The sequence below is a fragment of the Bison bison genome, unplaced genomic scaffold (assembly GCF_000754665.1).
Source record: "Bison bison bison isolate TAMUID 2011002044 unplaced genomic scaffold, Bison_UMD1.0 scf7180017864475, whole genome shotgun sequence".
Classification (NCBI taxonomy): Eukaryota; Metazoa; Chordata; class Mammalia; order Artiodactyla; family Bovidae; genus Bison; species Bison bison.
The window spans coordinates 2503403-2520070 of NW_011495036.1; the positions used below are offsets into that span (position 1 = coordinate 2503403).

The 16668-nt window shown below is 46.2% G+C and overlaps 1 protein-coding gene across 1 annotated transcript in view; it reads right to left on the bottom strand.

Annotated features, from left to right (window-relative positions):
- IQCA1 (IQ motif containing with AAA domain 1) overlaps positions 1-15402 on the bottom strand; it is a 187889-nt gene extending 172487 nt beyond the window's left edge. Inside the window, exons 1-3 of the mRNA XM_010862043.1 lie at positions 15112-15402; positions 3893-4217; positions 1289-1408 (exon numbers count right to left, since the gene is read on the bottom strand). Of these exons, the coding sequence (XP_010860345.1) occupies positions 1289-1408; positions 3893-4217; positions 15112-15122 (456 nt within the window). The 5' untranslated portion in view covers positions 15123-15402. The remainder of the gene's footprint in view (positions 1-1288; positions 1409-3892; positions 4218-15111) is intronic.
- Between the last annotated feature and the right edge of the window lie 1266 nt (positions 15403-16668).

The window sequence follows — 16668 nt, forward strand, 5'->3', positions numbered from 1 at the left end:
GTGTGAAGCCGCCCATGCAAAACGACAGGTGGCTCAGGGCTCGGTATGTGTGCTCGAAGAGCAGTACCCGACCTGTGTCCCTCGGCAGGCAGGCAGGGCACGCGCTGCTCCCTCCGCGATGCCATCCCGGGGGCACCTGGAATCTTCCTCAACGCGTGGCACAGCGCGGGGTGGCAACGCCCCCTGAGGCATACCCGTCTAAAGGCCACGGGAGTCGTTTCCCCCTGTGCACCTAGGCTGCACCCACAGTCCCAGCATGGCTACTAACGGTGCCCCTGTCACCCTGCACTGTCCCTGGGTGGATGGTCTGCTGCCGCCTTAATGCTTAGGCCGGGACGACCAGCCGGAGGGCGGGAGGCATGACTCTGGAGGCAGAGAGGGGCACTGGAACACATCAGGTTGCGATGGCAGTGCCCTGCGGAAAGAGCTGCCCGCCAGGAGGCTGCAGGGAAATAAACACAGAATCCACAAGAAGGCAGAGAGAGTTAAAGCCAAGACAGCTACTGTAACGGGCAGAGGGTGCAGCTGCGCGCATACCGGGGGACAAAGGAGGAAAGCGCTTAGAGCTCCCACTGGGCTTTGCCCGGGGCTGTCCAGGGGGTCTACAGGTTTCCCCCCTTTCCCCAGAGAGAGTCTACTCCAGGTGATCTAAGTGCCACTCAACTTGAAGTTACTTTTTAAGATTTATTTTTTTAGATGTGGACCATTGTTGAAGTCTTTATTGAATATGTTGTAATATTGCTACTTCTTCTTTTTTTTTTTTAATCTTTTGGTTTTTTGGTCACGAGGCATGTGGAATCTTAGCTCCCCAACCAGGGATGGGACTTGCACCCCCTTAATTGGAAGGCAAAGTCTTAACCACTGGATCCCCAGGGAAGTCTCCCTCAACTTGAAGTTATAGGAGGTCAATCAGCATTTTCAGAAAGTGTCGTTTATAGCTCCTAGTTACTCAGTACTTAATTATTTTATATGAACAACATTCAGTTTCTGACCGTAGGCTGGGTGACTTGGAGATGAAACATGAGACTGAGTTGATCATCTACTCAATCTCAGAGCTTCTGATTTAACCAATACTGTGTTTTGATCTCTAAGTTCTTGGACAGGAGTGGCTACGACTGGTCAAAAACACACCCAAAAGTTATTCAATGTCTTACTGATTGAATAACATGGGGGAAAGGCTGTTGCTCTCCTCGCATTGAGAATAGTCTTGTTTCTCCTACAGTTAGGAGCAGCAGGAAAGGAGGTTTTACAGATTATGGAATGAAGTTTATTAAAACGATATACAAACCTTTGCAGATACATCTAATCCACTTTCTGCTAATATCTGGGAAAGGATTTTCTCTCTTCCTTTTATGACTTCCAACTTCTCCTTCAAAAAATACTTGGGTATGGGGATATCTAACTGTTGCTAGAGAAGAGAAAGAAGAAACAAAAGAGTACTTTGGTCACAATTCCAGGACCCAAATCCATGTAAAACCCACAGTCAGGACAAGTACATCAGAGACTCACCCGACCTCCCACCCACACTTACAAGGTGAGGAAGCCAGTGGTGCGAGACACCTTGTCCCCGTCAGGTAGGCACAAATAAAGTCAAAACGGCAAAGTATAACATACCTCATTTTGATCATTATCACAAAATTCCAGTAATCCATATCAATTAGGCCTCAATGAACTAACGATAGCTTGAGGAATTTTCTTTAAAGAAATATAGTCTTATCTAAGCCTACCTAGATGTTCATGCTGGTTTTAGAAAAGGCAGAGGAACCAGAGATTAAATTGCCAACATCTGCTGGATCATGGAAAAAGCAAGAGAGTTCCAGAAAAACATCTATTTCTGCTTTATTGACTATGCCAAAGCCTTTGACTGTGTGGATCACAATAAACTGTGGAAAATTCTTAAAGAGATGGGAATACCAGACCACCTGACCTGCCTCTTGAAAAACCTATATTCAGGTCAGGAAGCAACAGTTAGAACTGGACATGGAACAATAGACTGGTTCCAAAGAGGAAAAGGAGTACGTCAAGGCTGTATATTGTCTCCCTGCTTATTTAACTTATCTGCAGAGTACATCATGAGAAATGCTGGGCTGGAAGAAACACAAGTTGGAATCAAGATTGCCAGGAGAAATATCAATAACCTCAGATATGCAGATGACACCACCCTTACGGCAGAAAGTGAAGAGGAACTAAAAAGCCTCTTGATGAAAGTGAAAGTGGAGAGTGAAAATGTTGGCTTAAAGCTCAACATTCAGAAAACGAAGATCATGGCATCTGGTCCCATCACTTCACGGGAAATAGATGGGGAAACAGTGGAAACAGTGGCAGACTTTATTTTTCTGGGCTCCAAAATCACTTCAGATGGTGATTGCAGCCATGAAATTAAAAGACACTTACTCTTTGGAAGAAAAATTATGACCAACCTAGGTAGCATATAGAAAAGCAGAGACATTACTTTGCCAACAAAGGTTCATCTAGTCAAAGCTATGGTTTTTCCTGTGGTCATGTATGGATGTGAGAGTTGGACTGTGAAGAAAGCTGAGTGCCGAAGAATTGATGCTTTTGAACTGTGGTGTTGGAGAAGACTCCTAAGAGTCCCTTGGAATGCAAGGAGATCCAACCAGTCCATCCTAAAGAAAATCAGTCCTGAATATTCATTGGAAGGACTGATGCTGAAGCTGAAACTCCGATACTTTGGCCATCTGATGTGAAGAACTGACTCATTTGAAAAGACCCTGATGCTGGGAAAGATTGAGGGGAGGAAGAGAAGGGGGTGACAGAGGATGAGATGGCTGGATGGCATCACCGACTCGATGGACGTGGGTCTTAGTGAACTCCGGGGGTTGGTGATGGACAGGGAGGCCTGGTGTGCTGCGATTCATGGGGTCGCAAAGAGTCGGACACGACTGAGGGACTGAACTGAACTGAACTGAAGCCTGCCTAAAATAATAATTTAAATTCGGATAGCAAAGAATTGAGCTATAGAGCTCTTTGAATTAAAACTAATAATTTAACATCAGCGCATTGACCATTTGTGTGTAAATAGTTACAATTAAAAAAATAATTTGGTTTTATTTTTACCTTAATTACCCCACTGCAAGAATCATTTAAAAAATGAATTTGCTTTATTAGAAAACTTGTTTCTATACACTAGTTTAAACTCCTGTTCTTCTTTTGTGTGCAGGTATTTCAAACTGGTGCTGAGCCACTTAGTTGTGTCCAACTCTCTGTGACCCCAGGGACTGCAGCACACCAGGCTTCCCTGTCTTTCACCATCTCCCAGAGTTTGCTCAAAGTCATGTCCATTGAGCTAGTGATGCCATCCAACCATCTCATCCTATCAGTGGAGGTCAGATGAATGTTTCCCATTCCAAGGTCAATGATCAAAACTGTAGAAGTGTTACTAGAGGATTTGAGTCACCACTGACCCAAAGCAAAGGAGGAGATGCATCTTCCTGGGGATTAGGAACCAGCAACCAAGAGGCTGCTCATCAAGAAGATGATGGGAGGCAAAGGCCAGACAGAGATGTCTTCTGGAAACAGAAGAAGTGGCATTGCTGTTGGAAACTGGGGGGATTATTTGTGAAAGGGTCATCCTACTCCATTCTTCCAACTGGCTCAGGCAGATACCACGGTGACAAGACCGACCACAACAATCCCGGTGTTCAGCAGATCCCAGGACCATGCAACAACTCATCTGAACCAAAAGCTGAATGAACCCCATCCATGTCCACAGCAGTAAAGTCTCATTGAAGGGCTATGCTTCAACTTTCAATACAGCATACAACCAGTCAATATGCCTAGAAAGTCTGTAGATTATTGGTTACAGGCCTACATATCTTATTTACAACAAAAAGAAACTAATATGAAAAAAAAAAAAAACTTAAGTACTTACAGGCTCCAACTTTAGATCCTGTAAGATATCATCAAAGTAATGGAACTCAGTTAATTCCAACTCAACCATCTCATTCTTCAGCTCCAGGACGCGACCCATCACAGCGTCCAGGAGTTTTCGGATCAGAATGCGTTTCTGTGGGTGGACTATCTGGTCATAGACATTCTCCAGGTTTCTGAAGATCTGCACGTATTTGATATAGAAGGTGGCTAACATCTGGAAGATGAACACTTGATTCTTTTGTGGTTCCATCATCTTCTGAGATTCTGTAGCAAGCAAAGAATTGAGGGCTTCTTGGGTCTGATGCCACATCTTATTATACATTCTGAGGGAAGACAGAGTAGACAGTTCAGGAAGCAGAAATTACTTTGCAAGGCATAGATACTGGGCATCTGGTGTAACAAAAAGCAACATACCATAAATATGAGCTGAGAACACCACATGTGGCGGCAATGTTCTTTAGACCACGTATGTTCCGTTTTGTTGGGCATATGAGTTTTGGATACGACTACAACTATTATTATCAAATAAATGGTTTAAAAAGCTTTTCACCTTTGGTGGAAGAAGGCGGCAGTGGAGGGGAGACCCTTCCATCTAACTCTCCCACTCCTCAGCCTCCTTGGCTGCATGCCTCCTCAGTTCATTCCAACTCGACCCATCACTGCATCCTGGAGCCAAAGAGTGACATGGCTGAGTGGGAATTAACTGAGTTACCAGCCGGCCTGGGAGGCTGGCTCCTCACCCTTGTCTGAGTCAGTGAGGGGTGCAGCCAGGGGTGCTGAGGAGCGGGAGCGATAGATGGAAGGGTGTCCCCTCCATTGCCCCCTTCTTCTACCACAGGTGTAGGGTGGTGGCCACACCCCCAATCCCTTGCTGGTTTCCCAAGATTTAGCCCACACTTTTGTCACCGGCCCCCTATTCACCCCCCATCCCCCCATCTCCCCACCATAACCCATCCCCCCATTTCCACTGAGCATGCCCTCCTATCCCTGCCAGGACTCTGATCAATACACTCACAGAAGAGACTTCTGTTTTCTTTCAAAATCTGGGCAATTTTTGGCTCTCATTTATATCCAAGATCCAGTTCTGAAAAGCTAAGTGAAAGTTCACTGTGTCTGGGAAGGGACTTCTTATAACCAGCGGGCCTAACCAGGGGGTGAGGGGTGGGCAGAATCTTGGCTGTCTCCCTGGGAAGAGGGTAAAACCCACAATGTCCATCTCTCTAGATAAGGTCTTCCCAGGAACGTGCTGGCGAGGGCGGCTCCAAACACTGCCTGACAAGCTCGTGGGTCCAGGGGGCTACGGGCTCTCACGGCCTGTCCTGGGTCAGCCCAGACTCTCATGTCTGCACCCACCTGTGTCCCGCGTCCCTCCCTGGGTCCAGGTCACCTGGACCGGCCTTGGCCACCAGGATGGGAACAGCTTGGCCCTTGCTCTCTGGGGTGGAAATGCCCCTCCGCTGATCTGTGACCAGTCCCCTCACCTCTGAACGACCTTCCCAAGGTCCTGCAGACTGCTGGTCACCCACCTCTGCTGACCTGCAGGTCACACTGTCTACCCAGGCCCCCCCTTTCATCCACATCTGCTTTTCGTCCCTTGACAGCATCCTGCTATCTCTGGTCAAGCGTTCTCGTGGCCCTTGTGTGTTTACAGTCCTTACTGCCTTTTCAGAGGCCGTCACGGGAGGAGGTGGAGATACATACGCTGGTCAACCCACCTTGTTGAACAGGAGGCCCTCATCTCCTGCCTGAGGTCATCCCCAGGCACGCCCTCCAGAGCTCTCCTCCACCATCTGCCCTTCCTCACGCAGGCTCCTCTCCCTCCCGTGGGGTAAGAACGTGTGAGCATCTCACACTGAAACCAGCTGCCGGCCGAGTTCCGAGCCGTGTGCCATCCTCGCAGCATCCACGGGGCAGGGCGGCTCCCATCTCTCCACCAGGGCAGAAGACAGGGTCTGCCCTTCAGAGGGGAGGTCAGCACCTGAACCCCGGTCTGCACAGTCGTGAGCTGAACCCACAATCCAACCCATGCTGCCACCTCCTCCTCCACTCAAAATAAAAGAAGCCCCCCCCCACGAGATGCATAATCACAACATCTGCTGAGACAACATGTAAGAAACAGGATTTCCATGTCCATCTGCCTAAAATTAATATAAATTTAAAGTAAAATTTAAATATTTTTTAAAATAAAAGTTTCAGATAAATGAAAATAACACTTAAAATGTTCCTTTTTTGTAATTTGATTTTTGTTTTATTGATCAAAATTTCTAATTAAACATACAAATGATTAACGTTTACTAACCAGATGTCATGATAAGTTATTTAAATATGGTAAGCCACTACCTATACTCTGAATATTTTTCAAAATTAAGTGCTGTGTTGTTTCTTCATTTTTATTACTAGACTCTACTGATCTACTGCTGCTCTCTCAATAAACCACTTAAATTCAAAACAAATGTTTGATTTGTTAATTTTGAGGAGTTGAAATAATTTAAGAACAAAATATAAGAACAAATAATTTAAGAACAAAGCAACATTCTTATTTATAGAGAAAGATAAATATGGAAATCATAGTATTACCACAACCTCAATAAGCAGGACGTTTGTTTAATTTCTAAACCTACTGACGTATTAGTGCTCATAAAACAAGAAAGGAACTTATATCTGTTACTGTTTATATACTCATTTCTGTACTTTAAAATTTTTTATTTTATTCAAGTATAGTTGACTTATAGTGCTGTATTAGTTTATGCTGTTTCTTTTTCCTATGCTTGGAGCAGAGATGGGAGATTTTCATCTTTCTGGCCCAAAATAAAAAGCTTCTATTGATGTGAAAACTCTTTTAGGTTCAAATGAAGATGATGGTAACAGCTCATATTTACATCATGCCGGTCACTGTTCTAAGTACTTTACATATCAGATCAGATCAGTCGCTCAGTCGTGTCCGACTCTTTGTGACCCCATGAATCGCAGCATGCTAGGCCACCCTGTCCATCACCAACTCCCGGAGTTCACTCAGACTCACGTCCATCGAGTCAGTGATGCCATCCAGCCATCTCATCCTCTGTCGTCCCCTTCTCCTCCTGCCCCCAATCCCTCCCAGTATCACAGTTTTTTCCAATGAGTCAGCTCTTCGCATGAGGTGGCCAAAGTACTGGAGTTTCAGCTTTAGCATCATTCCTTCCAAAGAAGTCCCAGGGCTGATCTCCTTCAGAATGGACTGGTTGGATCTCCTTGCAGTCCAAGGGACTCTCAAGAGTCTTCTCCAGCACCACAGTTCAAAAGCATCAATTCTTTGGCGCTCAGCTTTCTTCACAGTCCAACTCTCACATCCATACATGACCACTGGAAAAACCATAGCCTTGAGTAGACGGACCTTTGTTGGCAAAGTAATGTCTCTGCTTTTCAATATGCTATCTAGGTTGGTCATAACTTTTCTTCCAAGGAGTAAGTGTCTTTTAATTTCATGGCTGCAGTCACCATCTGCAGTGATTTTGGAGCCCAAAAAAATAAAGTCTGACACTGTTTCCACTGTTTCCCCATCTATTTGCCATGAAGTGATGGGACCAGATGCCATGATCTTCGTTTTCTGAATGTTGAGCTTTAAGCCAACTTTTTCACTCTCCTCTTTCACTTTCATCAAGAGGCTTTTTAGTTCCTCTTCACTTTCTGCCATCTAAACCCTATGAGGCGATTGTTATTATTATTCCAATTTACAGATGAGAAAATCGAGGCACAGAGAAGCTACTGCCCAGAGTTGTGTAATCTGAATGTAGGATTTGCAGCCTGGCTCCAGAATTCAGGCTCTGAAATCTAATGGACTCTAGTTTGTCAGGACAAACCCTGGAGGGCAGAGGTGTGCTGGACACAACAAGAAAACAAAGACGTGCAGTTAAAAACTGGACTTCTGGGTTTCCCTGGTGACTCAGTGGTTAAGAATCCACCCGCCAGTGCAAGAGATGGGTTCAATCCCTGGTCCAGGAAGATCCCACATGCCGTGAAGCAGCTAAACCTGTGGGCCACAGCTGAAGCCTGAGCAACCTAGAGACTGCACTCCAGAACAAGAGAAACCACCCCAGTGAGAAGCCTGAGCTCTGCAATGAAGAGTAGTCCTTGCTCTCTGCAAACAGAGAAAGCTCTTGTGCAGCAATGAAGACCCAGCACACACACACACACACACACACACACAGGTGAACGCCTCCTCCCTCCCAGCACCCCACTGAGTTTGGTGGCTGAATACTGCCCCTGCCACTCCACAATCTCTGGTTCAAGTATTAGATTTCTCCAAACTTGGCCATATTTTTAAAATACTGCTAGTGCAACAGCACTCTGCTAGACAACTTTATTATAACGACGAAAAGCTACTATCAGAAAGTTAGAATTCCACTCAGCTAGGAATGTCTCACTGTTTGCATGATGAACAGACACAAAGAAGCTGAGCAGGTTCTTGGTTTTTCCGAAGCCCAGACTTCCAGCATCTGAGAAGGGGCGGGACACCCAAGGCTTTCGCTGACCTGACAGGTGATGGCAGGCCCCACAGGCCAAGAGACTCAACACATGTTCCCACAAAGCAGAAAACTCGCCCATTGTGTGGACTAAATAGGGCTCAGGGCCTAGACCTGGCAGGACAACATTACAGAAGAAAATGACAGGCTAATTTTGTTTGGAACTCAGATCTGAAATTCCACTTAGCAAACAAAACACAGCATCAGATCAAAAACAAACTGTTCCCTCTGATCAAGGAGGGGTCACCCGGGGAATTCACAAGAGTTCAACGTGAAGGAAAGCTGAATGAAACGCCGCACAGGACAGTAAAAGCTGTGGGTTATTTCCACAGATGCCAAGGAGGTGCTCTATAAATTTAATTTATGGCAAATGCCTTATGAAGAATGCTGTCACATGCCCCAAAGAACAGATGATGACAACCCTCTTCAAAATGCTGAAAACCAGAGACCAGAAATATTTTCGGTAGAAAAACACTAGAAAACTAAATAATATGAGTAAAAAAAAAGCATGAAGCATAGAGAAAAGGGGTGAATATAAAAGATGTTAAAAACTGCTTGTGAATGATACCATTGCAAGATCCATGGAAATCAGTAACAAAAAGTAAGAAGTCAATTAGTACAGCAAAGTTGCAAGGCATAGAAAAAAGCCCTCCAAACTAAACGCAGGGAAAATATATGAAAAATATAACTCCATTCACAGTCCTGATTAAGAACATTAAACATTCAAGAATACATTTGGCAAAAGCCACACAAGATGTAGCTGAAGAAAATTCTGGAATGCGAGCTGCAGAGGGCTGGATCCCGCAGAAGGCAGTCTCTCTGTTCCTGTCTGGAGACCCAAGAAACAAAGAAAGTAGACTCTTGAGACTGACAGGCAGGTTTAATATTACCAAGAATTTGCTAACAATATCCGGAAGGCTCTATAAATAAATCCAGTCATAATTTCTAAATGCAGGGGTGGAGTTGATAATAAAAGATAAAGGGCATTTATCAGAATTCAAAGTATTTGCCATGCCAGCAAGCATTAAGGTATGTCCCGCCACCCATGGAGGCTATGGAGGCTGTCTTCATAGGGTGCAGGGTCGATCTGAATTCCATAAAGACCCACGCCCGTCATAACAAAGGATCTTGGGTAGAGGAGGCCTCCTCCAGGGGAAACAGCAGCCAAATGAATGGATGGGAAACATCTAGAACTTTATGCCTAGGTTCTGCTTTGGGGCAGACCCAGCCCGGGAAGTCTTGCTGCCCTAATTCAGTGCACTCATTGGCTTGTTGTTGTTCAGTCGCTAAGTCATGTCCAACTTTTTGTGACCTCATGGACTGCAACACACCAGGCTCCTCTGTTCTCCACTACTCCCAGAGCTTGCTCAAATTCATGTCCACTGAGTCAGTGATGCTATCGAACCATCTCATCCTCTGTTGTCTCCTTCTCCTCTTGCCCTCAATCTTTCCCAGCATCAGGGTCTTTTCCAATCAGTTGGCTCTTCACATCAGGTGGCCAAAGTATGGAAACTTCAGCTTCAGCATCAGTCCTTCCAATGAATATTCAGGATTGATTCCCTTTAGGATTGACTGGTTTGACCTCCTTGCTGTCCAAGGGACTCTCAAGTCTTCTCCAACACCACAGTTCAAAAGCATCAATTCTTTGGTGCTCACACTTCTTTATGGTCCAGCTCTCACATCCGTACATGACTACTGGAAAAAACCACAGCTCCGACTAGACGGACCTTTGTCAGCAAAGTGATGTTTCTGCTTTTTAATATGCTGTCTAGGTTTATCATAGCTTTTCCTCCAAAGAGCAAGCATCTTCTAATTTTGTGGCTGTAGTCACTGCCCTCAGTGATTTCGGAGCCCAAGAAAATAAAATCTGTCACTGCTTCCACTTTTTCCCCTTCTATTTGCAATGAAATGATATTCAGCCTTGTTGCACTCCTTTGCCAATTTGGAACCAGTTTGTTTTTGCAGTTATAACTGTTGGTTCTTGACCTACATACAGGTTTCTCAAGAGACAGCTAAGGTGGTCCAGTATTCCCATCTCTTAAAAAATTTTCCAGTTTGTTGTGATCCACATAGTCACAGGCTTTAGCATAGTCAATGAAGTAGATGTTTTTCTGGAGTTCTTTTGCTTTCTTTATGATCCAACAGATGTTGGCAATTTGATCTCTAGTTACTCTGCCTTTTCCAAATCCAGCTTATACATCTGGAAGTTCTTGGTTCACATACTGCTCAAGCCTAGCTTGAAGGATTCTGAGCATAACCTTGCTAGCATGTGAAATGAGGCAACTGTACAGTGGCTGAAACATTCTTTGGGATTGGAATGAAAACTGACCTTTTCTAGTCCTGTGGCCACGGCTGAGTTTTTCAAATTTGCTGGCACACTGAGTGTGGCACTTTCACAGCATCATCTTTCAGGATTTGAAATAGCTCAACTGGAATTCCATCACCTCCACTAGCTTTGTTTGTAGTAATGCTTCCTAAGGCCCACTTAACTTCACACTCCAGGATGTCTAGGTTAGGTAAGTGACCACACGATCATGGTTATCTGGGTCATTAAGATCTTTTTTGTATAGTTCTTCTTGCCACGTTTCTTAATCTCTTTGGCTTCCGTTAGGTCCTTACTGTTTCTGTCGTGTATTGTGCCCATCTTTGCATGAAACGTTCCCTTGGTATCTCTAATTTTCTTGAAGAGATCTTTGGCATTACCCAGGGTCACAGAGGCAGGACTCCCTCCAGGGCCAGAGCAGAGCCAACTCCTATCTGGAACTTCTGGCCAAAGACCTTCCTGGGAGCTTGATCCTTCCAAGTCCTGGCATTTGGGCTGTACCCTCTTTCTTCCTCACCTGCTGTTTTTCAGGGAACCCTTGTTGGAGAGACCAGGCAAGGTTGTTGATTGATAGGGAAATATTAAGTATCAATAGCTGTGAGAGCATGCAACCAGACATCCTTACTGTTTCCCGCGGAGACTGGCTTCAGTGTTCCAGTTTCCCTGCTGCCCCTTCCCTGCTGGCTACAACCCTACACTCCCTGGACCCCCATCCTGTGTAGCCCCCACTTCCCTCGCAGCCCCAGTCCACCCTGACCCCCACCCTGCCTTGAGCTCAAAGTCTCAGCATCCTTCCACTGAGCCAGTGCCCAGGAAGACGACCTGAGACAAGGAAAAGGGCAAGAGGATGTTTTAACTACTGAGACCATTACTGAGATGTAAGTCACATAACCACAAATTCACCCTCTGAAAGTGCAGAAATCATCGGTTTTCATCACAGAGTTGTGCACCCTTCACCACCTTTCTCTGATTTCAGACCATTTTTGTCACTCTGAACAGAAACCCCCGTGCGTGTGAGCAGTCATTCCCTATTTGCCATTATCCCCCATCCTCCCAGGCCCCCTGCAACCACTCATCTAATCTGTCTCTATTTACCTGCCTATTCTGGATGTTTCACCTAAGTGGACTCATATAACAGGTGGCCCTGGGTGATCAGCTCCTCCCACTCAGCATAATGTTCCCAGGGCCCACTGTGCTGTGGTGAGCATCATCACCTCATTTCGGTTTATTGGCCAATACTGTTCCACTGCCGGTATATCCCACGTTCTGTTTATCTGCTCATCAGTGCAGGGACACACGGAGAGTTTCTGCTGTTTGGGTCTGGGGAGTGATGCTGCTCTGAGCATCCCTGTACAAGCTGTGCTGTGGACCTGTGTTCTTATTTCTCTGGGGTATGCATAGCGGTTTTTAAACGTGTGAGTGCTCTGAGTTTAAAAGCAGAACCCATCTCCCAAGGTAGTTGGTCTCAGGCAGGTCACTTAACCTCGTGTCTTCACTTCCTCAAGTGGCAAATCTGGATAATGACACCTGCCCTGGACACCCCACAGGATTACCGAGGAGTGGGATAACAGATGTGAAAGTGTTCTTGAAATCTTAAATGTGCCTTGTAAAGAGAAGGCAGTATTTTATTCATGGGACCACTTAGAATTTTTTTTTAAGTATTTGATTGGTTTCAGACTTCAGTATATAACCTAGAAACGTTACAGATACTGAAGTCAGGGGGACCGTGGGTGCAAAAGACTGAATATGACGGCTGAAAGAGACCAGATTGTTATTTCTACAGCTTGGCAGTTTTCCTATGACTGGGGGATTGTGCAGTGCCTGGGTTGGGGGGAAGGGAGGAAAACAACTTGCAATATTCAGACACACCATGTGCTGGGGTGGAAAAATCTACATCTTGCAAAATGGGAACTTTCAAGTTATTTTATACATGATAAGCTTTTAAATTTTTCCAATTTTCCTATCTAGTTGTTTGTACTCTTTCTGGAATATTCCTTAGCATTCTTGGTCAAAGGGAGGCCTAAAGTGAGAGTCTTAGTCACTCAGTCATGTCTGACTCTTTGCCACCCCATGGACTGTAGTCTGCCAGGCTCCTCTGTCCATGGAATTCTTCCAGCAAGAATACTGGAGTGGGTAGCCATTCCTTTCTCCAGGGCAAGGGGGGCTTGGCCTAAAGGACACAGCTTTTCCTGTGACGCCCTCCTTTGTCTCAGAGCCCTCTGACTGTGGCAGGGAATAGGGCCAAGTCTTTGCTCCTCACTCAATTTCCAGACCACTCTCCTTCACTCCTTCCTACATTCTCTAATTCTGAAACTCATTTCATCTAATGGTATTGCCCACGGCCCTTCAATGTCACCATCATCTACCATCTGCATCATCTTTCCATGCCCCACCAGGACATCTACCCTCCAAATGGAATCTTTACCAACAGCCTCTACTCTACCTTCTCAGTTTAGTTCAGTTCAGTTGCTCAGTCATGTCTGACTTTTTGCGACCCCACGGACTTCACTATGCCAGGCCTCCCTGTCCGTGGACTTCACTATGCCAGGCCTCCCTGTCCGTCGCCAAATCTCAGAGTTTACTCAAACTCATGTCCACTGAGTAGGTGATACCATCCAACCATCTCACCCTCTGTCGTCACTTTCTCCTCCTGCCTTCATCTTTCCCAGCATCAGGATCTTTTCAAATGAGTCAGCTCTTCATATCAGGTGGCCAAAGGATTGGAGTTTCAGCTTCAACATCAGTCCTTCCAATGAATATTCAGGACTGATTTCCTTTAGGATGGACTGGTTGTATCTCCTTGCATTCCAAGCGACTCTCAAGAGTCTTCTTCAACACCAAAAGCATTAATTCTTTGGTGCTCAGCTTTCTACCTTCTCATCTTCCTGCAATCAAGAACCTCAGCTCCTCTCTCTGCATGCTGGGGCCTGTGCCCTTGCTAGCAAGGACGTCACCCCACTTCTCCTTCCTCCTCTCATTTCACCCCACTTCCTTTACGCTGGCCATTCCCTTCAACATACAAACAGACTATTGTTTCCTATCTTTAAATCTGTCTCCGGACCCCATTTCCCCTGCCACCAGCTACAGCAAAATGCCTTTAAAAACCCAGCCTTGCACCGTCTACAGTTTCTCCCCTCTTCCTCTCTCCTTCATTCACGTGAGTCCATCTTTCTACTCCATCTCACACATGAAGGTCAAGGCCACCATGGGACTCCGCATCGCTGCCCCCGGCCAATCCTCAGCCTTCTTCTGGCCTGCCTCAGCAGCCTCTGACAGAGTCTGCTACTCCCTCCTCCCAGAAACTGCATTCATTTTCCTCCTGGCTCCACAGTTGTGTTTCTTCCTCAACAATCATGCCTGTAATTCCTCTGCTTGTTTCTCCCCCTCCATCTCTTGCCATTGGATGGCCAAGTCTGAGTCCTTGAACCTGCTCTCTGTTCTGTCTACACTCATCTCCTGTCTCATAAAAATTGTCTATGCCAACAGCTGTAGAATTTATATTTCATACACAGACCTCTGGTCTGAACTCAAGTCAGCTGCCTACTTATGCTCACTGGATGTCCAACGGGCATCTCAAACTAAACATCTCCGAAAATGAACTGCCGATCTCTCCAGCCACAAAACTCTGCAAGCCCTCAGTCTCAGCCTTACTGCTTTTCTTTTCTGACCTGGAAAACAGGGTTACTGAGAGCCAGAAATCAGGCAGGAGTTGCAGTGCTTCTGGCATCATGTTCCTGCTGTATACGAACTCCTTAGCCCCTATGTGCCTGAGTCCTCCACTGTAAATGGAAATAATAATACTAACAGCTCCGACGTTGCAGGGGAGTCATGAGTTATTACATTTCGAGTGCCTGCAGAGTCAGCACTGTAACAGGCGTTTGAGATGACCAGCAACAACTGCTGGGCTACTGCTCTGTAACTGGCACAACGCTGGGTGAAGACTCTTTGCGGCCACGGCCTCCTGACTGGGGTTTCTTGCTGGAAAGCGAAGTGGTACAATAAAGCCTCCTCAAGATCTTTCTTAACTTAAAGATAGGGGCCAGGGTGTTTTCACAAAGCAACGAACATTGCTGGGAAAGATCAAGAAAAAAGCGGACGCAGACAGCACTTCCTCAAAAATAAGTCCACAAGGGCTCAGTGGGCGTAAAGTAAGCACTGTGTTTGGAGGAGCTCTTCTCTATTGGGGCCGTGGGGGAGCGCGAGGGGAGTTGGAGCATCTGAGGAAAAGGCATGCCCTGTCCGCAGAAGCTGACAGTCTGTGCTGAGGTGTATCTTTATTTGCTAAAACTGCAAAAAGAAGGGGTGTAGGAGAAAAGAAAAGGAAAAGAGCAAGCTATCTTTTTGCCTGAAGAAGCCCACTCCACGGCTGCGCCCGGGCAGCGTCTCACTTACGCGTTCGACATGTTGGCTGTTTTCCCTCTTTGCCTCGCCTGCCGGGAAGCTCTTCTGTCTCCTCTGATGCGCGGCTGGCTGCAGGGTCGGGGCACCACCAGAGGGGCTGGGGGAAGGTGCTTCCGAGGGAGGGACTGGGAACGGGGATATCCTCTGACTTCGGGAAGGGAAAGGCGGTAGGAAGGGAATGCCTACACTCTCCAAGACGGGGGATTCCAGAGCCTTCCTTTAGGAGGCTCGGGAACTTAACTCTGGCCACCCAGCGAGACGCGCGAGGGGGAACCTAGCAACGGAGACGCTACGCCTGCGCAATACGCAGTGGAGGGGGCGGTCCTTTCTGCCGCCCCCCCCTGCGTGCTATGCGCCTGCGCAGCGCTGCCTGCTGTTTCCCTGGCAACCGCGCGGGGCGGAAGCTACTGCATTATTGGTGGATGCGCAGGTCTGAGTCACCATCTCTCAGCAACCACCGCGAGGCGTTTGCTTCTCGGAGTACCCGCCCGGCGTTCCCCTGAGCTGGCCCCACGTCCCATACACCCGCTCTTTGTTCTCCACGCCCGCGTCCCGCTTTCTCTTTTGCACATTTTCATCCCCACTTTGAGATACGTAGCCTTGGACCAGGTCCTTAATGATTGTAGCCGCAGTCTTCCCATCTGTAAAGTGGTGTAGCAGTCTTTCGTTCTTTTGAAACCTTACTGGGTATCTACTCTGTACCAAGCACAGACTTCAGTTCTAGGGGTGCAGAGTAGATGCAGATGCTGCCTTTCTTGGGTTTAATGAAAATGGAAAAAGGCGACAGTGCATTGTAAGTGTAAGATGCCTTATGGATGTTAGCGTTTAGCAGGCCGCTGTGAGTGTTTGGGTTCCTTGTTCTGTCATTACCTTTCGTATCTGTTGAGATTTATTTGCAGACTTGATAATCTGCAGTACCTACTGGAACGTATTCAGAACGAATGCAGCTGAAAGGTATAAAGAAACATTTCTGGAACGAATGAAGTCTGCAGATCAAAAGTTCTCACTGTGTTCCAGGAAAAACTGACATGGAACAACCAACACAAGATATCCTGAGTATGTTATTGAACTTCAAGGAGAAGTGGTACAGGGAATCTGGCTGGTCTCGAATTTCTCCATAGTAGCTTATCAATTTCAGATGAAAAGGTAGCGATATTTCTAAGGTTCCTGAGGAAAAATGTGAACCAGGATATTTCTACTGGTTGTAGTTAATTTTCCAAAATATGAAAGCTCTCAGGAAACACAGCATTGTGTAAACTTGCATGTTTTCAAATGCAGGTAATAGAAAACCACTGGGTTAATGTCCAATGGCTTAAACAATAGGAGAATTTATAATCTTCCTTAACAACAAGGATAGAGCTGAGGCTGTTTTGGAGCTGATTATTCAGTGGCTCAAGGACATCACCAGTCTTTGATGGTCTTTCCATCTTTTGGAGCGGTCAGTCATCCTTAGGATGCTGGGTGACTTCCCTTTGCAGTGGCTCTACAGCCTCACTCTGTAACATTAAGATAGAAAAGGACCAGCTGAGAACTGCGACCTCCAATGGC